At 41.7% G+C, this 27,834-nt stretch overlaps 2 protein-coding genes across 7 annotated transcripts in view; both read left to right on the plus strand.

Annotated features, from left to right (window-relative positions):
* pkn1a (protein kinase N1a) overlaps positions 1-9,352 on the plus strand; it is a 48,859-nt gene extending 39,507 nt beyond the window's left edge. For all 5 annotated transcript variants that reach the window (XM_086211161.1, XM_086211158.1, XM_086211159.1 and 2 more), the window contains 13 exons: positions 220-295; positions 1,089-1,224; positions 1,508-1,592; positions 2,506-2,585; positions 2,922-2,997; positions 3,119-3,210; positions 3,406-3,582; positions 4,071-4,133; positions 4,712-4,788; positions 4,878-5,020; positions 5,407-5,514; positions 5,640-5,720; positions 5,802-9,352. In XM_086211161.1, coding sequence (XP_086067287.1) covers positions 220-295; positions 1,089-1,224; positions 1,508-1,592; positions 2,506-2,585; positions 2,922-2,997; positions 3,119-3,210; positions 3,406-3,582; positions 4,071-4,133; positions 4,712-4,788; positions 4,878-5,020; positions 5,407-5,514; positions 5,640-5,720; positions 5,802-6,005 — 1,398 coding nt within the window. In that variant the 3' untranslated portion in view covers positions 6,006-9,352. The remainder of the gene's footprint in view (positions 1-219; positions 296-1,088; positions 1,225-1,507; positions 1,593-2,505; positions 2,586-2,921; positions 2,998-3,118; positions 3,211-3,405; positions 3,583-4,070; positions 4,134-4,711; positions 4,789-4,877; positions 5,021-5,406; positions 5,515-5,639; positions 5,721-5,801) is intronic.
* Positions 9,353-9,488: 136 nt separating this feature from the next.
* Positions 9,489-27,398, plus strand: map2k7 (mitogen-activated protein kinase kinase 7). 2 transcript variants are annotated; one of them, XM_086211162.1, is made up of 12 exons: positions 9,489-9,656; positions 11,842-11,889; positions 14,380-14,518; positions 15,219-15,285; positions 15,865-15,978; positions 16,923-17,042; positions 17,261-17,368; positions 17,454-17,633; positions 18,139-18,219; positions 18,558-18,700; positions 18,833-18,878; positions 18,972-27,398. In XM_086211162.1, the coding sequence occupies exons 1-12, from the start codon at positions 9,533-9,535 to the stop codon at positions 19,113-19,115; spliced, it is 1,314 nt and encodes a 437-aa protein (XP_086067288.1). In that variant the 5' UTR covers positions 9,489-9,532; the 3' UTR covers positions 19,116-27,398. The 2 variants fall into 2 exon arrangements, with proteins under 2 accessions (XP_086067288.1, XP_086067289.1); XM_086211163.1 differs by lacking the exon at positions 11,842-11,889.
* The last annotated feature ends 436 nt before the right edge of the window (positions 27,399-27,834 follow it).

Genomic DNA, 27,834 nt, shown 5'->3' on the forward strand with positions numbered 1-27,834 from the left:
ACACAGTGAAAACATGTTTCCTTGTATATAAACATCCATTGATTAAACTGCTTAAAAATACACACTAAAGCAGTCAGATTTGCACACCTGCGTGTACACAGAAGTGTCAAATTCACCTGTGCTGGAAGCATTGCTTTAATATATCATGCTCGAAGGGCTCAACCACCTTAGTAAAATCTCATGGGATGAAATCATGAAATAACATGAAGTTTTTTCCAGGTGACCTTCTTCAACCCGGTTATAGAAAGAGTTCCTCGTCTCCAGAGACAGAAGAAGGTCTTCTCCAAGCAACAAGGTGGGCAGGAAACAGAGCCGATAGCAAACATAAGGAGGAAAATTCTGCTTATCTATGAAATGACCTCTCTGGCAGTTTTTGGCCTCCTTTTTTTTCTCCGCTTGAATGCAGTGCATGTAGAGCAGCAGCAGCTGAAATGGGTTTTATCTTTGCCCTGCACAGTTTCAGTTAGCTCACAGCACCCTCTAGTGGCCAATGGCTCTGTGTCCTTGTGACTTTCCTGGCCAACGGAAACATTTAACATGACAAAATTTCAGATTATGTGGGCATCTCCTCCTAATGATCTAGAATGTGTGGGAGTATCATTTAATTAACAGCACTGCAGACACTTACGATTAAAATGTTTTATAATTATGGTTTTACAAAGCATTACTCAAACAGTTTTTAAAACATTTTACTACTCATTTTTAGATTAATTTTTATTATATACATATCCTCTAAGATGACATTTGGAAAGTTAAATGGCCTTAACTAAGGCTCTCAGTCCTGAGTTGATTCCAAAAATTGTCACAGATTTAATTATTAATCTTAACTGCAACCCTTAATTTTACACCTTGTAGATTTCTTTCATGTGGAGGACATTTGGAAGAGTCAAAAAAAACTTCTGAATTAATCTTGATTAGGTAAAAATGTTTTTAAAAGAAGCTGACTGGGTCATCGTAATCATAATTTTAATATCAGTATGATGTATTTACTACATGACATGGTAGCGGTAGATATTAACACCTTAGAGAGGTCGGGAGCGCTTGATGGTGAGACACCTTAGTGATTTTGTGTGTGTGTGTGTTTCCAGGCAAGGCGTTCCTTCGTGCCCGTCAGATGAACGTGGATATCGGCACGTGGGTGAGGCTTCTTCGGAATGCCATTCCCACAGTCAACAACTCAGGAACCTACAGTCCCAATGCACACAGCCTCACACTCAACTCTGGGTGAGACACACAGCAGTACATTCAAACACAGACACACACAGCCCAATCCACTCAACACTGATGGACACACACTCATCTACGTGTGTGACATTTGATAGCTGTCTTTGCTATCAAACAGCAGCATTCCTTAAACCTTTTTCCTCCCGTGTCCTCGCTAAGTATGAATCACCTGATGCTTCCTTGCCCCACATCTAACTACCCTATTGTTCTCTTCTGTTCATCTGTCTGTCTGCATCGCCACGTTGGTCTGTTTTGTGTGTGTTTGTCTGCATGAATTTTTCAGGGAGATCTCAGTGGAGAAGTTAAGTCTGGACAGCGATTCTCCAATAAGAGGCGATTACAAGAGAGACATGGAAATACACACCCCGGTGAGACAGACAGAGACAGAGGGAGACCAGGATATTGGGAGTGTGTGCGTGTGTGTGTGTGTGTGTGGGGGGGGGTTCTGGTTAGGTCGACTAGTAAAGCCACTCCTCCATCCACACCAGGCATGTGCGAGCAGATCTTTTTTAACCTGCTGCAGCTGGGTTTTTAAGCAGGTTTCTCACTGTGCTCTCCTGCTTTTTACATCACCAGCATGATTCACCGTATGTTGTCGTTTAATCTGTCTTATTTTTAAATGACTAGGAAAACAACCCACTCTTTGTTGTTTTGCCTCATTGCTTCTGATTTTAATAGGGTATCATTTTGTCATCGTCTTTATACACTCTTGGTTTCTTTTCTCAGGTCTTTGTAGTTTCTGTCATTTTATCTTCTTGAAGGATCGACGTTGTCGCGCGTAGATGGTCCAGGCGACTCAGTGCAGCCGGTCTAACGACGCACCTGATGTATTTCAGCCGTGAACAACGGAGCGAAGACTTACGCTGAAATTGATACGTTCGATGTGTTGTCACTTAGATTAATTAATCCTGCAATAATCTATACTCCAGGACCTAATGATTAGAGCATGTGTCATGCTTGGAATATATTTTTAAGAGACACGAATAATGAGTTTTTTTTCTCACCCTGATCAATGGATTTTAAAGCCCCTCAAGAAAAAATGTCATTGGTTGATTGGCACAATAAAAATAAATGATTTGAATCTTGTACTCCATCACAGTGTCTCCATAAACCGCGAGGAAAGAACAGCAGCAGGTTTACAGATAAAGACCCGAGACGGCAAACGTGAATCACGCTCACTGGGAGGATGTTTGTTCGTCATGACATCACGTGTCTCTTGTCTTCCGTCTTGCCTCCTCTTATCTCTCCTTGGTGTCTCTTTCCCCACATGTCCCCTGTCAGGATCGACTGCCCGTTATTGAACCCTTTTCCCCCCCAGACCTCACACCCGAGTGCCCTGTCCGAACCCAGTCTATCAGCAGGTACACACATACACACAAACACACACACACACCCTCCATGTGTAATAGTTATATTTTATTACTATTGTTTTCATTATTTTTTGTATATGTTCATGATATTAGAATATGACATTTAAAATAAACTGCCAGGACAAATGTAACTGGCCTGTATTCAGAGCTGCCAAGGTGATATTTTCAATCAGTTTTTTTTTTTTTTTAATTTGTGATGAATGTTAAATAAATCTGTTTAAATGTAACCCTTGTAAACATTCATGTTGAGATTGTGAGTGTGTGTGTGTGTGTGTGTGTGTGTGTGTGTGTGTGTGTGTGTGTGTGTGTGTGTGTGTGTCTTTCTAGTAAGCAGAAAAAAGGCCCTCTGTCCCTCCAGGACTTCAGGCTGATCGCTGTGTTGGGCCGAGGACATTTCGGGAAGGTAGACTTACTGTTTCTAGAATGGAAAGGGTTAAGTTTTTAAGCGTCAGACTTTATTGAAATATTTGAATCCTTCTAAAAGTCAGTAAAAATGTCCCCTTTTATTTCATGTGTGCCTGCAGGTGTTGTTGTCAGAGTACAAGAAGACAGGTGTGATGTACGCCATCAAAGCCCTGAAGAAAGGAGACATTATAGCTCGGGACGAGGTGGAAAGGTGTGTGTCTGCCTCACATGAGTCCCTGTTTCTCCATAAATACTCCACTGGATTTTACCTGACTAGTTGCATTTTTGGCCTATTTTAATATGTCTAATTTTGGTCTTTAATCTTGTTTTTCCTCCTCATCAATCCACTCATCTTACACCCTCCCTCACTACTCCTCCTCTTTTTTTTTGTTCTACCTCCATCTAGTCTGATGTGTGAGAAGCGCATCTTTGAGATTGTGAACATGTCGCACCATCCCTTCCTGGTCAACTTGTTTGCGTGCTTCCAGACAGCGGAGCATGTGTGTTTTGTCATGGAGTACACAGCCGGAGGAGACCTGATGATGCACATTCACACAGACGTCTTCACCGAGCCACGAGCTGTGTACGTAACGCGTCGATAAACACACTTTGAGTTAGCTTGATCTATCAAAAAAATGTAAATTGTCACTGTTATGTACCTTTACAATGAGGGGGGGGGGGGGCATTTTTGTGAGACACAAAAACATCTAATGATAAGTCATTGAAAGGTAAGTTACGTGTATTTGGCTGTTGTTAAGTGCAATTACAACCCTAAATGGTTTATTCATCCTTGAAACTTTAGGGTTTGGTGTCATTCTGGAGCTGACAGTTGTGATGCATCACATTAATACACAGTTTTATCAAACATCTCTGGAAACGCTCTCACAACCAGTAGGAAAATGAAGTACAGCACATACACAGCGAAGCTTCCCACTTTAATATCTACTGTCGTCGCTGTACTTGTGTTTTGTCAGTAAAACCAGATGTTAGCCCTCAGACAGCTAGGCTATCATAAGCTTTATATTCAGTTCGTTTGCAGGTGATTGAAATGTGGCTTTTGCGTGACTTCAGGTTTTATGCGGCCTGTGTGGTTCTCGGACTTCAGTTCCTCCACGACCACAAGATTGTGTACAGGTGAGTGAAAGTCGCGCAAACCTGTTGCCCTCATGCGACAGATTTGTTTTTTCTTTGTTGTAGCTCACCGTATCTCCACATGGAAGAGAAAGAATCTAACCTCTCACCGCCGAAACGATGACATTCCACTTCCACTGTTCACTGTGGTGCCTTTTTAATTTTGAATCTGAAGAAATTATCTCAAAAAGAAAAGCTGTTTCAGAGACGTTCTTGTATCTGTCAGGCTTTCGGCCACTTTCTTCTGATTGGTCAACATTTGGAAGCCTTTTCAGAGGCAGCACCCTGAGCCAGGAGATGTTCTAAAATTACTTCCACGTATGACCACATTGCATCAGCCAGTTGGAGCTGTTTGATGTCACCAACACTCTGACTACATAAAATAGGGGTTTATTTAGGGTAAAATTCCATTTCAACAAAACAGCCTCTGGTCTCTCTTTGAGAACGCTGTAGCTGTTTTTCAGTTAAAAGAAAGATCCAGACTTCTTTGTTTTATACGATACAGAAAAATTCCAGCTGTAATGGGTTTTTGTAACTACTGCTTGAATACTCAGTGACGTCTACCATCTTCTCTCCCTCAGAGACCTCAAGCTGGACAACCTGCTGCTAGACACAGATGGTTATGTGAAGATCGCTGACTTTGGACTGTGTAAAGAAGGTGGATACTGACAGATGGATGCGCTGGTTTTTATCCTGCATGACTATATTTAAAAGTATCCAGATACAAACTATGTCCTCTGTGTTTAGGGATGGGATACGGGGACCGGACCAGCACCTTCTGTGGGACTCCAGAGTTTTTGGCCCCAGAGGTCCTAACAGATACATCCTACACCAGGGCAGTGGACTGGTGGGGGCTGGGGGTCCTCATTTATGAGATGTTAGTGGGAGAGGTGAGGAGAAAAATACATGCAAACGCGCCAGGCGTCATTCATGAAGTGTTCGTTTGCACAAACTTGCTCTTTGATGGGATAGGATTTATTTAAACCTCACTTTAGTCTTACAAGGAGCAAAGCCTTTTGTAACCTAGGTTTGCAAAGACTTCAGGGTTAAAAGAGAATTCATACAGAATAGATGTGTTAAGCACTGACTCACACATAGTGATCATGGGTTTTTTCTACCTGTATAACTAAGTTGAGGGTTAAAAATACTAAGGTTATGTAAGAACATCAATGACATCCACTGTCTCGGGAAAAGCTAAAAACTGGATTTGCATAATCACCTGTGATTAACATGTTGATATACGTGTGTGTGTGTGTGTGTGCTTGTGTTTGTGTAGTCTCCATTCCCAGGGGACGATGAAGAGGAGGTGTTTGACAGCATTGTGAATGATGAAGTCCGCTACCCACGCTTTCTCTCCACCGAGGCGATTGGTATCATGAGACGGGTGAGGAAACACACACGTACATAACACCTCAGATGAGTTCATCACTCACAAACCATACGAGACAAGTGACGCACATCGTTAGTCAATTTTGTGTCTGTGTGTGTTTGTGTGTTTATCATGGGCAGCTGCTGAGGAGGAACCCAGAGAGACGACTGGGCTCTGGAGAGAAGGATGCAGAGGAGGTGAAGAAGCAGCCATTTTTTAGGGTAAGAAGCTTCACTTGATCAAGAAAATAAAGATTCAACCAGCAGCAGATTACAAATTGTCTTTTCTCCATTCCGCTCCAGAACATGGACTGGGAGGCATTACTGCAGAGAAAGGTGCCCCCTCCCTTTGTCCCCTCCATCGGCGGAAAGGAAGACGTCAGTAACTTTGATGAGGAGTTCACTACCGAGCCCCCGACGCTCACACCTCCACGTGAGCCCCGCATACTCTCCCGCAAAGACCAGGACAGCTTCCGAGAATTTGACTATGTGTCTGACCTCTGCTAGTGGGCCTGTCTGATCACGGACCTGGAGGGAGACTGAAGGCTTTGCAGCAGTTTAGTCGGAGCAGACTGATTGTTTGTGGTTAAATACACTGTGAATGAATGTGGAGACACCGAAGGCGCTGGGTCTGTGTTTTGTGTCTGCAAGTTTTTTAGTTAGTTTTTTTCTAAAGACATGAGAGCAAACGCAGGGGCCAGGCTAATGTTTGAAGGACAGATATGTGACAGTAGATCCCCTGTGTGACTCTAGCCTTTAACGCGCATCCTGTGTCGGCGTGGGAGCTCGCTGTCTCTCCATGACTGCTGGGGTTGACTCACTGCCTGTCATACCAATGCCTTATATTTGTTCTTGTATGTGATCCACTGATTTTCTTTTTAGTTTCCATTTTGTGACCCTTTATATTGAGCAACAGGTAGAGTGATGATGCAACAAGCTGCAGAAAAACACCACTGTTTGTTTTTTTTAAAGAGAATTTCCATGTAAATGAAGTTTGTGACGTGCAGAGTGCGTTTCCAGCACTCGGATGACGATGATTCAAACATTCAGTCACGCTGACCGATCAGATGAATCGTGAGTCGACTATGGGGTAAAGAACCACTGTCTTACTTCACTGCAATTGACCTTTTTATTTTAGACTCATACCAATTCTTCTTTCAATTTGTGCTTGGTGGATTTGAATATCTGACAATATCATGACAGCATTTTGCAAATGAGCCAACTGAGTCGCTGCATGACTTTTGTTGAATCGGGGATTACAAATTTGCCATAAAAACATATGTGCTGTTTGTTCACAGATACACACACTGGTAACACTTCACAATAAGGGCACATTAATGACAAAGTATTGAATAAGTTAGTAAGGCTTAGTTAAGCGTTAGTTAGCTAATGTGTCTTGAAGTCATTCGTAATAATCACGGTAACTATAAGAGTTGCAGCAAAAGATTGGTGGAAAAACTGGGGTGAGTCGTGGGTTTGGTCACAAAGAGCATTAATAAAGTAATGTAATGTAGCAATGCTAATTTGCACTCATATTTAACTAATCATTATAACTGAACCCTTATTGTAAAGTGCTACCAGCACAACTGACAAAAAAAATGTTTATTTTGGATTTTTTTTTAAACAAAAAAAAATCTGAACAACAATTTATGTACACGTGAAAGGCTTGTGACATCCATCCAAAAAGACAGTTTTGTGGACATTATCGAAGTAATTTCCCTGCAAAATGACACGTTAATTCTTTAGAACACACCTTGTTGTTTCCACCTCAGTGATAAAATCCTCTTTTATTTTACGTTAAACTGACATCGTACTCGTGGCTCTGACAGGAGAACGTAAAGCCTCGTTTGACTGCTTCGCGTCCCAGCTAACAAGTTCTCTCGGCAATACTTTTCTAAAACAAACCCGAATATCATGAAGACTCTTAATGTTGGAAGATATGAGCCAGTGGTATAAGCCTTGGTTACGGAGGCCGCTCTTCTGTGACATGTTACACTTTCTGAGTACAGGAGAGGTTTGTTGTGACGACGTATGTATGACGGTGTGGATTTTACTTATTATGTGTACGACAATACAAAACCATGTGAGATGAGATGACTTATTTTATAAAGAAAAACCTGGAGTGGATATTGTGTCTGTGGTTACTGGTTGTGACGTGAATGGGAGTGTTTATTTACACTATTGGGAGATATGGAGGAAGTCTATGACTGTGTATCGCCGTGTCAACAAACTAGCAATCAAGAGAGGCAGATATTAAATGGAGCAATGCTTTTATTTGGTTATCCATCTTAATTAGTATCTAAAAGGACAGATAAAGAGATAATACAACCAGTTATTTTATTGAGATAATCTACGTTGGTATAAACTGGTGTTTCTCAACCACTGGCCACCAGTGTGTATGTGTGAGAGTGGTCGCTAGCGGGCCACAGAACGCTGTCAGATTTAAACTCGCTTTATATAAGCGTTTTTTTCAGCCAAGCAGTAAGAAGATATTTAACGATATTATGGACATTATATTTGAATTATGTAAAATTTCTATTAAAAACAGTGCTGGAAATCCGTCTTTAAATGGCATCAATTTGACATACTCAGTTTGCTAAGCTAACTAGGAAAGCCGAAAAACAAAGCATTAATATTTCACTGAAAATTATTAAATCTGTGCATTGAAGGAGTATGCCAAATACAGTTTTGCATCTTGAGACAATACTCCTGTCTTGTGTTGGACGTCATTAATAACATACCAAATAGAGTTATGTACAGTTCATACAGTCATGAAAAATCTGGGGAAATCATGGAATTTTTAAAGTAATTTCCAAGCCTGGAAATTTTTTTGGGGAAATCCCTGAAGAATCAAGAAAATTTGCATTAAAAACACCTGCATATTATATATTAGAATGATTGACTTTAATATGTTTTTTTGTGTTAAAGTCACATAGAATGTCATCATTTTTAGTGAAACATACACCAGTGAGCACTGACATGGATTCCTCTGTTTTCTTCTAATGTGTAAACAGACAGTTTCAGTCATAAAAACGGTCCTCAAAGGCTTGGAAGTCATGGAAATGTAATGTTGGTTAAAAACAAATGTGCATGAACCCTCTTATTAGATTTAAAAGAATGGTCCTAATGTTTTTTTTCCATGGACCCTCAGTCGTAGAAGCAGCCATGACGCTGGTTCTGATTAGGAACGTGTCAATACCGTACTTGGTATCGGTGTTTTCGCAAAGTTGGCTCATCACTACATCAGATAACTGATTCAACCCCAAAACCCACATGAATGCTCATGCAGACATTGAGCAACATGAAGCCATGAAGGGAGATGAGTCAGGGGTAGTGCGAGGAGCTGTCGTGTCAACTGCTGCTTAACTGAGTCAGGTTGCATGATTCCTTTCATGAAGGAAGTATGGAATTTAGTAGAAAAAAAGGTGTGTTTCCATTGCAGGTGGAGCAAAGCGCAGCCATGCTAATGTATTTTTGGTTAGCTGCATGTCTGTCAGAGGAGGGGAAAAAAGACTATCTGGCAGCAATGGGGTATCAGTAATGGTATCTTCCATGGAAAAGCGGTATTGAGCCATTCCCAACACAGTCACAGTCCCCTACACACTACTGGAGCTTTCAGTCAAATAAGGGAGTATTCTGTTTGAATTCAAAATCCGTTTATGATTACTATAACCGCCGAGTAAAAACCAGGTGAAAGCCGTAAACTGATGCCTTTACATTCAAGATTGAACTTCGAGGGATGTCTTGCAAAACAAGAACGAGTAAAGAACTCAACTGCTATTAAGGGTGAATCGTCAAACTCAATTCAATCTGGATATTACGGATATTAGTATGTTGTAAAGCAATAATAAACTACATTAATCATGCAGAAGTGTGTGTGTGTGTGTGTGTGTGTGTGTGTGTGTGTGTGTGTGTGTGTGTGTGTGTGTGTGTGTGTGTGTGTGTGTGTCGCGCACGCGCGCGCTGCTGGCCCTGCCTGCCAGAGTGGGAGTCGCGAGCTCTGCTAGGAACTAGATGGTGCTCAATTTTTCAAGATGTCGTCGCTGGAACAGAGGCTGTCGCGAATCGAGGAGAAATTAAAGCAGGAAAATGAAGAAGCTCGCCGGAGAATCGACCTCAACATTGACATGAGTCCACAGCGATCACGTCCAAGGCCAAGTGAGTGTCCACCGGGGAGGATTGGGGTGTCGGTAACGGCCAGAATAGCAGGGGGAAAGATCGGAGAGGCGGAGGGAGGGAGTGAAGGAGAAGGGGGTGTTATGCTGCTCCTAGCTACTAGATGCTAACAGGCTAGCTACATAAACAAACACCGACTCAGTTTGTTTGGTTGATTTTACCGTCAAATCTCTCATTTAACAAGTGTGACAGCGTCTATAGAAGCTAAAGCGAGATTTTAAAAGGTTACACACTGTCATAAAATATTTGGCTGGTTGTCATGTCCCGAAATCTGTTGTAAACCTGTGCTGTCAAACATGCTAGGCTAACGAGCTAACAATTTGAGTGATAGTCCGTGGCAGGCCCAGCGTCCACCTGAAATTTTAATGTATTCTTCAGTCAATTTATGAAATATCACTAAGTGCCATGTATCAACATCTTGTTTTTTGTTTCATGCAAGTATCAAGCGGTGTGTCAGGTTGTGTCTCTTGCGGTAAAGTCAATTTCCACTGCCATTTTTTTTTGACGCTGGACGAGACAGCCGACAGTAGGTGCCAGCTTAGCTAGCAGATATGTCAGTTAGCTCAAGTTGTTCATCTAATGTTAACACAAGGATGGTGTAATGTGTGGCAGTTAACATGCTCGTTAGCTGCATGTTTAGTGAACGAAGCCCTGCTCAGTTTCAGGTGTATTTAAAGTCGGGGTTGTATGAGGTGGCGAGGCAGTGACGTTGGGGCCTTTGAACCGTTCAGAGGAGAAAAGTCAAGATAATTTTCATGTTAAGCATGGAAGTCTGCAGCTTGCTGGTTTTGACTGGCAAGACGAAAGCTTTAAAATGTGCCATAGTGATCATAAAATGCCTGTCAATTAAATCGGACCATTCTTTTCCCACAGATTACACCGTCATTCATATGAAGTTCATCCCTCTTTTCTGTTCATGTAAAGATGTATATGTTTCCTGATGTTATTTTGGTTGTCTGGAATTAGAGGTTAAGGCTGGTTATGTATTTCTGACTCTCAACAAATTCCATGAAATGATCAAACCATACATGTTTCCATCTTCAGGGCATTGATTCATTTCCAAATTAAAGGGAACATCCTTGGCTTGCGCACAAGGATGTGCAAGGACAGTTTTATTTTATGTACTTCAACTGTACCAACTGGGAACATAGACCCAAAAATTTAAAGCTATTAGTGCACATTAGACTTGAAAAAATTGGGGGAAGTAGCATATTTACTACACAAACAGGTATTTAGTTGTGTAGTCAAAGCCTGATAATTTTTTGTCCTTGTTGTGCAACATCTATTAAAGCCACACTGTTGCTCTGGGTGTCATGTTCCTTCACCATGATGAACATGGGTGCTGTAGTTTGTAGTTGACCACACACACACACACACACACACACACACACACACACACACACACACACACCATCGTTGCTGCTTAAAACACTCACTATAGCACCAAATGTGAATTCAATCAATAGTTGCAGCAATTTGGCTATTGACAGATATTCATCCGTAGCTATTCTGATCATTAATAGAGTCGATTTTCCAAGTCGATGCTTCAGCTGGTGCATTTGGAAGATTTGCAAATCATTCACTGATTCACATCACATTCACTGATATATAGGTCAAAAGAAGACATTAAAAAAAGAAAGAAACTGCAGGCTGCTCATCTCTCACTATTATCTGAAAAACATATGAACAATTGATTAGTCCAAAAAATATTTGGCAAATTGTTTGAGAATGAAAATTGTTGGTTTCAGAAAAATAGTGCCAGTGTAATTGCACTGTTGCGTTTGATTAAAAACTGCAAAACAGCAGCTGTACCTCAATGTGAGTTGTTTTTATTAACCATTGGGGCTGTAGAAATGGATGGGGTCATTGCTGCACCTCACCGACAAGGTTGAGACTGAACTTCTTTTTGTGGAATTTGTCACTCCTCAGAATGAACAGAATAAAATCAGTAATATCCTTTCAATACGCACTACTCCAATTAGATTTTTTTTTTCATGTGTGAAGTGCGGGCAGGTGTGTATTGATCAGAAAATATTTATTGGGCTATTTATTTTGTATGATAGGAGTGAGCGTGTGTGTATGTGTGTGTGTGTGTGTGTGTGTGATTGTTTAAGTAGTACAGTACAGTAATGTGCGTGTGTGTATATATTTTCTTTCCTCTGTCCAGTCATCGTGATCCAGCTCAGTCCTGCTCCAGCCCCTTCCCAGCGTGCAGGTATCATTCAATCCATCGCTCTCTCTGCCACTGCACCCCTCTCACGTCACCTCCCATCCCTCCCCCCCTTCATCTTCTCTTTCTGATTTTACATGGCCTATTAAATCTTTTAGAGTGTTCTTGACTTTGAAACAATCCTTTCCTAGGTTTTACGCCTGACAGCAAAGCCAAATTGGCTCGTAACTTCACTATTTCACTTATTGTAATTACTCTTATTTGTCTTTTTAACTCTCGTGCACATTTTGTGCAATGATTGTAATTTACAAGTCTAAAAATGACACTGTGCATTGTTATCTTCTATTTTATTACAAGTGGCTATAAAAGTTGGTTGATTCTTTAGAACCAATACAGAAGCACACTTGTTTTCGCTAGACCAACACAGTGGTCTCTGAAAGCAGTCACCAATGTTAAAATAAGTGAAGCACACACACTTTTTCTCACAGTCACAAATAGAATTCCTCACTCTGTATCTCACATCAGTGTCTGATAACTGTATGACTGATTAAGAGCCTCAGCTGAATGGGGTCATTTTCAATCCACGTTTGTGAAACCGGTCCTCGACCCGTGTTGATAGAGTGGCCCGGAGGTTATTTCTGCACCTACCCTCTAATCACATCCTCTCTCCATCTTTCCATCCCCTGTCCTCTCTCTGTCTGTGTGTGTCCATGCCAGTGGCAGGGCAGCGTTGGTGTGTGTTGATAGTTTATGCGAATGTGTGTGCGTGCGCGCGTGTGTGTGTGTGTCAGATGATTAACCTTGGTTTTGCTGGAGGCAGAGAATCACGGTGCATGTGGCTTTTCTGCACGGCACAATGTTTTGGGTTGTGTTTTGTTTGACACAGTCTCTAATCCAGCATCCCCACTGGTGCGTCTGCAGGAGTGCTGTGAACACCCTGGCTTGTCTTTCTCTCTCTTTCTCTGTTTTCTATGCGCAGCGACTGAAGACTTGCCTTCCTGTCCGAGTCTGACTTGACTGTCTGACTTCCAGCTTAGTCTGTGCTATGCAGTTTTGGCTGAGTTTCTTCTCTCATTCTCTCACACGTCAGACTGTTTGATATTGTTCGTCTGTTATTCATCTTCTGGCATCCCCCCATATTCTGTTAGGAGGAGGCAGTGCAGCAGTGCCTGCAACTTTGTGTGTTTATGTGTCTCCTCCTCTCTTTGCTTGGTCTGCCCGTCTGTCCTGCCATCCGTCCATCTGGAGCCGGTTGAACTATGGAGATGCTGTTCCAAAGACTGTCTGAGTCTGACTGAGTTTTCCCCTTTTCTCCACACTAACCCCTCCTCCCCTTCACTAACTGCTTTTCCCCTTACAGGCTGATCTATCCTACAGGCAACTCCTGGATACATACACCCATTGGCACTCTCAGAGGAGATGCCAACCTTCAACGACACAAACAATAACCATTATCAAGATAGTAACAACTGCATGGTCCATGAAAAGTTTAGCCAACTAGCTAAGAGCATTTAAAGAGTTAAGTATTGGGGAAATGGTAACAAGAAGGGTTCGGAAGTCAGTGACGTGGGGCCTTGCTGGCAGGGGAGGTCATTAAAGCTGATGACTTTCTGTCCGAGCATTTGGCTACATGACAGGTCTGTGCTAAAGCTGCTTCAGATTGTTTCCTGAACATTTTTAACACCTTACGAATGAGTCAGCACAAGTACAGACATGCAATAAGACAAGGTTTGTAGAGCTTTAAGATTTCCTTGAAGGTTGGATTTAGACCCGGGTTGATTTATGTTGCTAAACGCACGTTGCATCCTCTGTTGGTACCAGTCAGTTGTGGACTAGACTTACAACGGCCAGTTTAGCATCCAGTATTATTTTTTCAAGTATCAATAAGGCTGTGTGGATAATATTTGCTGTAAAGGCAAACTACACTTTATTGTATTTGGTTTTCATTTTCTTTGCTATAATCATAAGTTTTGTTGACTATGTTTGCACTGGAATTAAAATCCAGTTAGCTCGTGTATATATGATTGACCGACATGCTTCTACAGGTCACTTTTAGTGTATAAATCATAGCTAATAAAACACATGTTTTGACCAACTGAAATAAAATTCATAGCTGCTCATTTTCTTTAAGAACAGCTTGCAGACGTCTATGACTGTATCTCCTGGGTGGTTAGCCAACCGTCTGTTCTCTCTCTCTCTCTCCACCTGAGAGTGGTGTTGCTGAAGTTCTGAGATAACCGTTTGTGTTCACATTGGGTCAGGTCATCAGCAAAATCGAATTAAAGCTGCAATTTAGGATGGGGGACAAGACTACATGTAACCTTTTCAAATGTAAATAGCAGCAGTGTGGTCAAAGAAGTGTTGGCTCTCAATAAAGTCAGTTTCTCACAGGTAGTTACAGTAGTTTTTGTGAGTTCTACTCAGGTTGTGATTGACTCTCATTGTGTTTTGTATTGATGTGCATTTAACTTTAAATCACACACAAAAAATACCATTCTCCTGCCGGTCTCTAATTTGTCATGTCCCCTTCCTCAGCGCTTCAGCTGCCTCTGGCTAACGATGGAGGCAGCCGCTCGTCGTCTTCAGAGAGCTCACCTCAGCACCACCCCTGCCGCCCCAGACACATGCTCACCCTTCCCACACCTCCATACGGCTTACAGAAGAGTCTGGAGAAGTACGTGGGACTCTTGATCTGATGTTTATAAGTTTTATTTACAGTCATGTAAGAAAAAAAGAAATGTGCTCATAGTAATAGATATCTGGCCCAAAGATGATGAGAGTAAGAACTGTTCTGTACATTTTATATTCATTTATATATAACACTCTGGCAATAGTAACCTTCGGACCAGAACAGTCTGGTTTAAGAGTGAGTTTAAAACGAAGCCATACATGCATGGGTGCCCACACAGGATGAAAAGTCACAATGTAAATATTGCCGAGACAAAAGACGAGTCACCATGATCGAATACGAACAGACACTGGAGACTGAGCCGCACAAAACAAGTTGTGTTACACAAATAAGATCCATATTCAGAACAAGTGAGTGGAAACTCAAACAGTTTCCATTTATGGGCACAAAAACCCCTTGATTTTCACACTGAAACACACTGGCCAGTTTTTTTTTAGATACAGCTTGATAATGCAGTGTGATACAACAGCCCTGTGACAACCCTCCATTCAGAAGGATTCTAATGTGTTCATCATGTCAGATTAGTTTTTAATGGTCATTCCGGTGGACTGTCGTGCTGTTGAACTGAAATGAATCTCACTAAGATGGGTGCTGTGGTAGTATGCTTCATTAGCTGTGAGTGGATATTATCTGGCATGTTCGTACTCCCTGAGATTGTGTGTAATGGTGTGTTTTCTCCCCACAGTGCAGAGATTGACCAGAAATTGCAGGAGATCATGAAACAGACAGGTTATCTCAAGATCGATGGTCAGGTGAGGTTTTTGTTTTGTTTTGTTTTGTTTTTTTAATACAAAGCACTTTTTTTTTTTAAATACTCAAGGAATTCTTGAGCATTCTTTAAAAAGCAGGTCATCCATCATTTGGCAAAAGAACTTTTTTTCTCTGCCAAGGAGTTTTTTTGGCTTGGCCTTATTTAGTTTGTTTGTCCTCTCCTAGCCCTCAGGTCCTGGATTGTAGTTGGCACAAGCCTGGGTTTGAAGCTGAGAAAACAATGTGACTCATCCCTGCAATCTAGTTTTTCTTGCTCTTGTTAGTTCAGAGGAGTTGCTGTTTCAACCACTCGACGATTACTCACAGCTTCTCAGTCGCTAATGATTTAATTTTAATGAAGGCCAACGGTGACAGCATTATTACAGATTCAATCATTTGTAAAAAAAAAACCCAAAAAGACTCATGATGCAGAAAAGCCAGGATTATCAGCTCTTTGATTTTCATCGTCATGAGTTAATGTAGAAACAATACCCAGCACTGAACAGTTCAATCAGAGCAAATATCTTGACTGCGAACTAAAATCTCGATTCTTTTGTTGGTGCCTCCTCAACTGTCCACAGCGGTATCCGGCGGAGGTGACAGATCTGATCAGTGAGGGGGAGATAGGCAGCGGCACTTGCGGACAGGTCTTCAAGGTGCGGTTCAAGAAAACGGGCCATGTCATTGCTGTCAAGGTGAGATCCCTCTACTGCTCACACAACCCGCCTTTTCTGGGTGCGTCACAGGTTCATACACATACAAATTTACATACATTTTGAGAAAAAAACACATTATTTAATTGGCTGAGTTCTATGGTTGCCAAGCACTTGTCCTGCATTGTAGCACACATGTAGTCTCCTTGGTGGAGGTACACATGTGTGGTCTAGTTTTTTTTGTTTTGTTTTCATGCTTTGTTTTGGTTTAATCCTGCTAATTTGATAGCACGATAGTCGGTGTGATTGGAGAGTTAATGAGAATCAAATGGAAAACACCTCCTGCGGTACTACGCAAACTCAAACACAGACTCAAAACTCAAAAGCGTTGCATGGATGCCAGAACACGCGGGCTGGTGGTGTCTAGTTGGCATATTTTGTCCTGTGCTTCCCTAAAGACAAGAACATTTAAACTGGAGGGTACTTGGAGAGCACTTACCTCCAACAAAGCAATCCCACACAAATCCAACGTAATAGAATGTCTGTCTGTATTCTTTTATTTTTTTATCATAAATTTAAATGTCCCAAAATGTACATGCTGCTCCCCACCACCTTCCAGAGGTCTTGCGTAATCCTACCAAAAGACAAACAGACACACACCACAGAAAACAAGTCCCAAGAATACTCCACACGCACCACGGAGACACAGAGTAAACTCTCAAATATCATGAACGAGAAACAGCATTGTTGTGCTTTCACTGTAACTAGTTTACCAACACAGGGGCAGTAAATAAGCCCACATAACAACCTCTTATTTAAGAGCTGCCTTAATTGCAACCGTCTCAGCTGTTTAACAATTAGACATGCAGCTCACCACAGGAGCCTTTGTTTTTCTATTACCTAATGACTTGTTTCTTAATGTGTGCACTCAGCATGGTGTGTTTCCATCATTCAAAGTGTGTGTGTGTGTGTGTGTGTGTCACCAGCAAATGCGTCGTACAGGTAACAAGGATGAGAACAAGAGGATCCTGATGGACCTGGACGTGGTGCTGAAGAGCCACGACTGCCCTTATATCATCCAGTGCTACGGCGCCATAGTCACCAATGTGGGTGTCCCTAAAATATATTACTTCCTGCATTTATAAGATTAAATATTACAGCAGTAATAATCAGTCATGACAACGCTGAACTCAGTCTTGTCTATTGTCTTTGTTTTATATCTGCATCCAATGTGGCAGCTTTTAATCCATATTTTAGCTCATATTTCAGTCAACACCCCAACAGTAGCTCACCAGACCAACTGTATTTGTGTTGTCATGGCCAGACGGATGTATTTATTGCCATGGAGCTGATGGGAACGTGCGCTGAGAAGCTGAAGAAGAGAATCCAGGGCCCCATCCCAGAGCGAATCCTAGGAAAGATGACAGTGGCAGTAAGTGGAAGACACATGAGAACATGTGATGCTGATCACATGATCAGTTTTATCCTTATCATCATTCTTCACCTGTCTGCTCCAGATAGTGAAGGCGTTGCTGTACCTTAAAGAGAAACACGGTGTCATCCATCGGGACGTGAAACCCTCCAACATCCTACTGGACGCGAAAGGTCAGATCAAACTGTGCGATTTTGGCATCAGTGGACGCCTGGTTGATTCAAAGGCAAAGACCCGCAGCGCTGGCTGTGCTGCCTACATGGCGGTGAGTTAAAACCTACACACACAAGCGCTGTACCAGTACTTGACCAATCATTGATAAAGCCAGTATCTACAGCTAAATGTCACTGGCCCCACAATCTGACAGTAATTATCTACACATCTCAATGTTTCGCATCCTCAATTTTTTCTGATATTACTGCATATGGCTGCTTTTTACAGCTATTAAGATTCACCCGAGCTTCCTTTTTTTTGGGGGAAAAACACGACAATGATATCATAAACTTCATCTTTCCAGCACTAGTACATGTGTGATCCAGTGTCATGATCTGGATGTTATTTTATAAAGGGTTTTAAAGTTGAAATTGTGCACAAAATTAATATTCGGAGATTAGGAACCATGTGTTGGTCTTTTGAAGGAACATTCAACTGTCTTTTCTGGCCAATTTGGAGAGACCAGATTCTGAGCCCTTCTCATCGCGATGCATCTTAGGAAGGAGAACTTTCCGCACCTTTACTGACACATTTGTCTGATGCTTGTATTCTCGTAGCCTGAGAGAATAGACCCTCCAGATCCCACCAAGCCTGACTATGATATCCGAGCAGACGTGTGGAGCCTCGGCATCTCTCTGGTAAGACCGCGGTGCCGTTTTTCTCCATGGCCTGCTAATTTAGTGGTCGGGAGTGTCACAGGAAATGTGCAGTTTTAATTCTTTTTTTGTCCTTCTTTTCCTGTAAAAAGGTTTAATGGCAAATTTATCCTGTGTCAACCCAAATAAACAGGTTAATTAAAGCTACAAAAACATCTGAAGAACTGAAAACTTCAGGCTGATAATAAATACCGGTTTACTACTAACTACTAAAGACGTGACCACATGCAGACAGCTGCAGAGTAACTTTTTATGCAGGTTATCTTTCCACCAGTCTCTTAACACACATGCGGATGTTGATGGATCCTGTTGTCCTCCAGGTGGAGCTGGCCACAGGACAGTTTCCCTACAAAAACTGCAAGACAGACTTTGAGGTTCTGACCAAAGTGCTGCAGGAAGATCCTCCCCTGCTGCCTCTCAGCATGGGTTTCTCCCTCGACTTCCAGTCCTTCGTCAAAGACTGGTGAGCAGCACACACAAATATAGTAATACTGACCTAGAAAAAAACAAATGTGAGGTGAAAATGAGGAAGGAGGATAAATGTGTCCCTTTATAATTTACTTTCTGCATCCTGGTTTTATTTGTCTTTCTACAGCCTCACAAAGGATCACAGAAAAAGGCCAAAATACCACCAGCTGCTGGTAAGACGCCAGTATTAGAGATTTCTTTAAATGTTTAACCCCAATTGCCCAAAGAGTAACTCTCTCTCTTGTTCGCCTGTTTCCCTCATCCAGGAGCATAGTTTCATCAGGCGGTATGAGGTTCTGGAGGTGGATGTGGCCGGTTGGTTCCAGGCGGTGATGGATCGCACCGAGTCGCCTCGCAGCAGCCAGTGTTACAGCCATCAGCATCAGCTTCACTCGCTCTTCAGCAGGTAGCCCAGCGAGCCCAGTCCGGCGTAAGCTTAGCTGTACGCTAGTCTAGCCTAGCTTAAGCCTTGCCGAGCTCAGACTTAGTCTGTTCTAGTCTAGTCCAGCGTTAGCAGCTAAGCTTAGCCTTAGACCCAGCCCGCCTGTCCATCTGTACACCGGAGAAGCCCTATGAGGAGGGAGGAGACGGCGTGTCAATGGATGGACAGATGGAGTGATTGACTGAGGGATGGACTGATGGATGGATGGAGGGATGACACATGATTCTTATTGTCAATGTGATAAATCTGGGCAGGCAGACACAGCGAGGAGGGAACAGAATAAGTTGCACACTGTAGTTGGATACATTCGTTTACACTCAATCATATCATGTCACGTGAGTGTGTGTATCAGCCACACACTTTGGCATAAACACTGTGTGTATCTTGAATGTGTTTCTACATTTCCTTCACTTTTCATTAGTCAGCTATCTACAAGTCCAGTGTCCAAGCAGTTTCTTGTATCCCACATTCTCAGGCTGTTTCGTTGTGTATGTTTGTATGCGTGTGTCTGTGTGCGATGTTAAATGATATATCCTAGTCTTTTGTTCACCTTCACACTACAGCTCTAACACACATATTAGCGTCGTCGTTTGTAATGGTGTTCATGTTCATCGTCTTTGATGTGAAATACTCTTAGGACACCATTTTTTTTATTTTATTTAGCAGCTGCATAATTGGAAAAAAAAAAGAAAAAGCAATGGCTAAAAAAATTAGCTAGAAAATCGGTGATTTACGTATTTGTAAATTCAGAATTGAATCAAAGTCAAAGAGCGTTATGATATAGAAGGAAGGAATCATGAGAGAAAGGAGTAAACAAGGGTCTTCTCAGGTGGTGTGTTGTCTGACTTTCTCTAGAAATGAAGGAGTGGAAAGTAGAAGAAGGGTGGAATTTGAATTTCTTGCACGAGAGGAAAAAGATGTGCGCGGTGAAAGTCTGAACAGAGGGGGTTTTTTTCACTGAGGAGTTGCAGAACAGGAGTTTATATTGTACAAAGACTATAAAATGGGGTAGATGTTATTACCTGTGGAGCGTGTTGTCTACCTCTTCCTCTGGGTCAGCTCTGCTGTGTAGTGTGACGTAGTGCTCCACTGTTACCAGACCAAAGGCTCTAGGTTCTAGTTGTTTGTGGAGGTCAAGAGATTAAGACACAACTCTGCCAAGTCCTGATAGATCATGTTTGTGTGCTGATGGACCATGAAGCAGAGGTCTCAGGCTAGCAGCCCGGGGGCCACATTTAGGGTCGGATTTATAAATGTGTACACACAAAAACCATGTTTTTTTTTTCTTCTGGTATTTAGAAGAATGTATGGTGGGACAAGTGTGTGTGTATAATGGGCATAAACACATATATTAGGTCCTGATGTGGAAATTAAAAGTGAGGCCAAAATTCAGTCAAAATTTTTTTTTCACACAACTTGTATTTTATGGTAACACACACATGAATTCAATTTTTGCTACTTACCTTCTCAAACTGCTTTGTAAATAATTGTGTGTTAAATTGAGTCAAGCTTCCACTGGCATTAAACCAGTGGTGGTAGAGGGCATCTGCTCACCGTGAAGATTGCAGTGGAATTCAGGATAAAAGACGAGCTTGCAGACGCAGGCTTTTATAAATCTGACTTAAAGAATGCGTTTATACATTTTATGCCTTTGTGTGTACACAGTTTTAGCCAAAAAAAAAACACGTTTTATCAAGTCCACAAACTGTCCAAATGTCTAGTTTTAAAATTGAGTGATAATGGTTGGTTTGTAAACTGGTCTGTTATCATGTAATCTGAAACATCCTGAGTGTTAATAGCTTCAGGCAGTAGTTAAAACACTTGGTCTTGGTTGATGAATGGATCTATTTTACAACCAGTGAGACTTGTGGACATAAAATGTGTCAGGCTTGATGAACCAGGCTCAGCCGAGCTGGTCAGGATGTTTTAACTGTTCTTTATGAGCAGAGGTCTCTGACTAGAACCCTACTTCCTCCCCTCCTGCAGGGCCACAACCAAAGCTCGCTAGACCTCCCCCTCCCCGAACCAAATCACTGCTAGACACAGAACTGAGGAGATGAAACGACGGAAACCGTTAAGTGCCAGTAGGAGAGAAAGATACAGGAATGTTGTTGAGATGGTAGAGAAGAAGAGTGGGAATGTCAGGGAATACAGAGGACGGGACTGTGAGGGAAGACGTGGAGTATTAAAGAAAGTGTGATGGGAAGTAGAAGAAGAGCGTTGGAACAGATGACAGGAAGTACTGTAAGTAGCCGGAGAGGAAAAATCAGCCCATGTTTCACAGGACTGCTGAGCTCTGAGGCTAGTTTGTCGTTGTAAAAAGCTTTCAAAGTGTGAAACCAACCTTCCAATTCTGATTTTAGCGAGTGAGCTAGTGTGTCGTGTTTTATTATATTTACTATTCAAACAATGTTATTTATTTACATTGCTACTGCTGCTACTTTTTTTATTGCTTTAGACGCTGCTGTCACTTCTTTTCCCCAAAGGATAAATACTTTATTTTTCTTTTTAAGCCAAATAAGTGAAATAATGCAATGTCTATATGTGTTACCAAATGCAGAAGAGCGGGTGTGAAGAGGGTGAAAGCAAGTGAGAGATGGATGAGAGGAGAAAGAGCAGGAAGGAGGAAGGTTTGCTCGACAGAAACTACTAACTCACAATATATAGACGCACACATACACCTCACCTCAGCGTTAGCTCTGTGTAATGGAAGTAGTTCATTGTTGGTATCATGTCAACACACTACAACTCTGTACAGTGTAGGTAAGATGAGAGGGAGTGTCTGCCTGTCCAGATGGTTGGGGGGTGGGGGGTCACGTCCATCCTTGACTCGGTCTATCCATATCACCTGCAAGCTTGACAACCTTGACAGTTCACACCAAAGGTGTCCACTACCCAACAAATACGAAAGAGTTTGTTCTTGTTCTGACTATTGTTATTGACGTTATCATTGATTACTCTCAGCTATGAAATCTGTCTATAGCTAGTGGGAGGGTATAGGGGGGGCACTGTCGTGTAGCAGTGCCTGTGTGTGTGTGTGTGTGAGTGTGTGTGTGTGTGTGTGTGTGTGTGTGTTAGTTATGCTGTACAGGGGGAGACTGGTGCATAACCACATGTCAAGGGCCAAGCAATAAAAAACAACTGGCTCATCGGTCACTGAGGGCCTGTAAGTTCGGTTCAGTCGGGTTCTCTCTGGTATCACAAAGCTGGTTAGTTAAGTCTAGCTTTAATAATCCAGCGCTGAGTTCCTATCACAAACCATTCAAATGCACCATCATCAGTTGTGACAGGGTGATAAGTCTAGTAGGAAAAAAAAAAGTTAAGTTAAATACAAATGTTTAAAGAACTATTGTACTTCTAGAAACTTGTTGGACTTGCAAGAAACAGATTAAAAGATATGAGCCAAAGCTCCAAATACTCCCTGACAATGTTTGTTAAGGTGCTATAATACACAGACTATGTGTGTTTGTACTCCTCATGAGAAGTACATGACATGAAGAACATCTTTTTGAATACGTATTAAATATTCAGCATGTTCCTCAGATGTTTGACTAACTTAAGAGTGTAGATGTCATCCAGACGGTCAGTAGAACTCAAAGAAATTCTCCTCATTGACTCAATATCTCGGGCGGCACAGTGGTGCAGTGGTCAGCACTGTCGCCTCACAGCAAGAAGGTTCCATGCTTTCTGTGTGAGTCTGCATGTTCTCCCTGTTCCTGTGTGGGTTCTCTCTGGTACTCCAGCTTCCTCCCACAGTCCAAAGACATCAAGAGAGGACGAGGCTGATTGATACTCTAAATTGATCGTAGGTGTGACTGTGAGTGTGAATGGTTGTCTGTCTCTATGTGTTGGTCCTGTGATGGACTGGCGACCTGTCCAGGGTGAACCCCGCCTCATGCCCTTAACAGGATAAGTGGAAAAAAATGGATGGATGGGACTCAATACCTCCCTCTGTTTAACCTTAACTTTATATTTTGTCAAACATACGTTCATGAAAAACTCTCAGAATGAGAACTTGACTTTTCTTGTGATCTGATTGGTCCATAGAAGGAGGCTTTTTTTTTATTGGTTGCTGTGCTGGTTACCATGGTGATCTATCCCAGCTTTGTGATTCCAGAACAGAAGCTGAGTGACATGCTAATGTTGCTGGATCATTCAGATCAGATTAACTCGGCCATTGTCAGGATACCAAGATGGGACTGATTTAAAGCCACGGTTTAGGTCAACGGTACAGGGAACGGCCTCTAGAAGATGTCTGCGTTATCAGGCGTGAGGGCTGATCCTAACTGATGCACGTAGACCAAGATCTGGTGCTGAGCATCCATCAGCTGCACTGACCTGCTAGTGCAGCCTGAGGGCGATGTGTTCACTGGTGCAGTCTCGCAACTCTTCACACCAGGAGACGACGCGCTCTCATCACCACTCTCACCGCTCCTACTCTTCATGCGTCTCGGCTAGCGTGCGTTTTAAACACCAATCCGGAACCAGTCTCCCGCTGTGGAAGATGTGTACTTTATAAACACACACACACTCGCTCAACCTCGCTATTTGCGTGCATTTCCATCCAAGTAATTGATGTGATTGGGTGACGGCGCAGCGCTCTGTGAACCCAGGTGCGCTTCTGCTTAGAAAACACATGAATACTAACGTACCACGCCTGCCGAAGTATTCACCCCTGAAGCATTTTCTCCTATTTCATTGTCTGAGAGTCTAGAATTACAGCGGATTTTTAGTGAGTTATTATTACTTGATTTTAACTTCAGCAGCACACCACAGATGCAGGGTTGAGACTCGCATGACAGACCTGGAAAAGTCATTCAGTTCAGAAATGGCAAAAGAAAAAAAAACTAAAGCTGGAAAAATGTGTAAAAGTCACGGAAATTTTCTCAGGTACCTGAATATTTGACTATACTGCAGATATGATTGTACACTGGCACAATTTAAAAATATCTGTTTATTTTACATGTATAGTCATGAAAATATTCCTAGATGACATGGAAAAGTCCTGGAACTCTGTAGTATAAAATGTGTTTAAGCCCTCCAGTTACTCAGTTTGACGTGGAATTTGACACATTGGAATATTTCAACCACTGCTGGGTGTTGTAGCAGCATGTTTACAGTCATTGTCACTCTGGAAGACTGAAATTCCCAATATTAAAGTCGTCCATCTTTTCTTGGGATCTGAGCAGTTTCCTGACTCCATCATCATGAGCCTCCTAGATCCCTTTTCTTGTTTTCTGTCCGCTTTTCAGTCGTCTAATCTCTCTTGTGGAGCTTCCTCGAGGGATACCGTTATTATCCATGGGTTATTATTTCTTATAACCAAACCCTGACCTGCACTTCTCCCACTTGACCAGACGTCTCAGTGGTCGTCATGGTGCTAACAGCTTAGCGGTGCCGGTGTAGACACACTGAGATGACACACCAGTTGACCTCATGTAACCAATTAGGTAGCAGCGTCTTTATTATTCCATTAAATCCGTTAAAAAGTTGTGTGTAAATTACTGGCTGTGACGCCGCTAAAGAGGAGAAGCACTGAGGAGGTGAATACTTCAGGGCTGTCCACACCACGTTTGCCGTCGTCCCCTTCATCGCAGCAACTCTGACTGCTGCCGTTATTGGCTTTATATGTATATTAGCTTGCCAGGTGCGAGGCCAGCAGTGTAAAACCATGAAGCTAGCTGCTAGCGTGTAGCTGAGCTGTGCCTTGGCACCGAGGGAGGGGTGTGTGTGTGTGTGTGTGTGTGGGGTGTGTGTGTGTGTGTGTCGTAATCCCATCTGTAAGTAAACCAAATATCATTTTCACTATGCAGTCATTGAAACCACGTCAGCTTGCTAGGATGGGGGGGGGGGCCTCCTGTACATACACAGATTTACGGCTCTGCTGGCGTTAGCGACAGTGTGACATGTATCTCCAGCCCCGGTGTGATGAGCATCACCGCCTTCAGCTAGTCCGCAGAGGCGAGAGAGCAGGAGCTGCGTTTGGAACCAGCTGACAAATATTTAAGGATTGTATTGGGGTCAGGGAGGGGCGGGGCTTAGATTTGTAGTTTTTGGGGTGGGGGTACAGATCAGTGCTGTAAAGTATATCAATTGCATGTTATTGTCACAGCTGTAACTGCCATTGTTTTGTTGTTGTTTTTTAATTTTTTTTTTTTTTATTTTCCAAGACAACAGTTGTTTGGGGGCGGGGATGCACAAAACTTATTTATGATTTTTACACATATAGTCTGTATTTTTGTTTGCGAAAATGTTGAATTGTCGTGTACTTTGGAAAAGACACACTTTTTTGTTTTGTTTTGTTTTTTAAATGTTCTCTGTCAACTTTGCAATATACTTTTCACCTCAGACCCATGGTTAGTCATCGAGGAGGAGAAGCTGCGTCTTTATTAGCAGAAAGTGTTTTGTTAGTTTGCCCTCATGTGCGCGTGGTTTTCTTTACAGCTAGCTGTGTGACTGAGCAGTGTGTGTGAGATGAGTATTTGTCTACCAAAAGTCTTTATTGATGGTAATTATTATTATTATTAATTTTTTCTTTTTGTCCATTTTTTATTATATTACTATGATTCATGTTATTATCATTATTATTATTATTATTATTATTATTATTATTATTATTCAGGGCAAAGATGACACCAAATTGAACAAAGACATAAATGAGATCTGGACATTGATGTCCGTTTCTGAAAAGGTTTCTTTTCCTGGCGAGGTGGAGCAGGTCTGTTCGTCTCACGCTGTAGTGTCTGCCCACCTAATTTAAGCCGCCACATAAAGATAACCTCCGAACTGTAAGTCTAATAATATTTTGTATTATTATTATTATTACTATTATTATATTGTTTTCAGTTGATCAGATATCTTGATCAGTTCATCACTTGTTACCCCAGTTTGGGACATGAACTGTGTGCTGTTATATTCTTCTCCCCCACCCCCCAGCCCAAGGCCCCGGACCCCCTTCTTTTATTTTTCATTCTATTTTATGATAATTATTTTTTTATTCTTCCTGGTTTGTTTGATGCTGTAATAGTGCACCGATTGGTCAATACCAGAGCTTTTCTTTTCTTGTTTTCGTTTCCTATGCTGAGACTGTCATGACCGATGTTGCACTTGTGATGGGTTTATTTTTTGTTTTTTTTGTTTCTTGTTGCAGACAGCGATTGTTGTGTCGAGAGGAGAATACTGGGTGTGAAAATGTGCAAACATTTTTTTTTCCTTATTTTCTTGAAGTCACAGCAGTTATTTTATTAATCATAGATCTGTGACAGAGCAAAAAAAAAATATGATTCAACAGTGTATTTTTTTCACTGGTATTTATTTATTCTTTTGTTTTTCTTTGGTTTGTTTTTAATGCTTTTTATTTGCAGAGGGAAAACAGGACTCAAGGTAGAGGCCCAGTCATAAATCTGGCATTTTACTGTTGTGTACAGAAATCTAAATATCGCATAAAACCATCACACTAACGTCAGTCAACAAATGAATAATTAACCCTGCAGCACAGGAAGGTGCATCCATTGTTTTTGTTTACTGTTTACCCTCTGAGAGGCCCAACTAAGCTGAGTAAACGCAGCACGGCGTATTTCAACTCTAGCGCTTCGCTAATAACTTGCAGTTAAAGCTTGTTTGAGACTTGGATGGTTTTATTGCCAGCTACGTAGCAGACTAGATGTGTTTCTTTTTTTTTTCTTTTTTTTTTCTTTTTGAGGTTGAGGTGTTTCTGCTGAAGCAGGCGATGGTATAGAAGGACTGATCGACCCGTCGTCACCCAGCAAGGTGCGACTCTGAGATATCATCCCCGTTCGTCAGGCGCTGTTATCCGTCTCAGTTGCGTGATTCTGATAGTTGGCGGGGGAGAATCAGTCACTGCTGTTGCAGTTCAAATGCTTTTTTTTCCTTTTTTTTTGTACAAGCGACACCATGGACATATTGTCTTTACAGTTGTATGAATTGACAGCTTTACTGAGTGGTTTTATTTTTTTTTGTTGTTGTTGTTGTTTTTGTTTTGTTTTTTGGCTGTATTCTACCACCCTCCCCTCTCTTCACCCCTCCCATGAGTCTCATTTCAAACAGAATAAATGCCATTATATTGTGAATACCTCAGGATTTTTTTGGAGAAAAAAAAACAATAAAACACTTAAAAATCAAATAAATAAATAAAAACTCATAAAAAGCTGATGTGTCATGGTTTTACATTCTTACATTCTCCACCAGGGTGTTTCCTAAAGTTCTATATAGGTGACAGTTGTTGCAGTGGTAAATGTAAAGATGAAACAGAAACCTGAAAGAGTCATGGAATTTGAAAATAACTCTCCAAGGCCTGGAAAAGTCTTTGAAAATGAACAGAAAGAAATTTAGGGAAAAATCATGGAAATGTTTTCCACATTCCCTTCATATTAGAATCTACAGTGGACGGAGGAAAAGGTTCTCATAATTAAAAATAACGCGTTAAAAATCATTTGTCATTCATTTTCCTTCCAAATACACAGCTAAGTTTTGAAATGTATATCTCAGTTTATTTTTATGTGTAAACAGATGTTACACGATGTGGTAATGAAAAATTTTCCTCAGTCATTCAAAAAATGATGGGTAAAAATGTGTTTGAGTGGTGTTATAGTTCAACTAAACATGACACCGTGTACTTGTGTTCGTTTATTCTTTTAAACAACTGGACTGGTGGTCACGTGTGAGGT

Source organism: Aulostomus chinensis, chromosome 8, assembly GCF_037954235.1.
Source record: "Aulostomus chinensis isolate RoL2024-O1b breed Wild chromosome 8, RoL_Achi_v1.0, whole genome shotgun sequence".
In the NCBI taxonomy this organism is placed as follows: domain Eukaryota; kingdom Metazoa; phylum Chordata; class Actinopteri; order Syngnathiformes; family Aulostomidae; genus Aulostomus; species Aulostomus chinensis.

What these genes read in the sequence shown, in the direction of transcription:
- map2k7 (XM_086211162.1), top strand. Translation starts at nt 9,533, where the DNA reads ATGTCGTCGCTGGAACAGAGGCTGTCGCGAATCGAGGAGAAATTAAAG. An exon ending in ATCTCAAGATCGATGGTCAG is followed by an intron (nt 15,286 to 15,864) that starts GTGAGGTTTTTG and finishes AACTGTCCACAG; the next exon opens with CGGTATCCGGCGGAGGTGAC. An exon ending in GCTGTGCTGCCTACATGGCG is followed by an intron (nt 17,634 to 18,138) that starts GTGAGTTAAAAC and finishes GTATTCTCGTAG; the next exon opens with CCTGAGAGAATAGACCCTCC.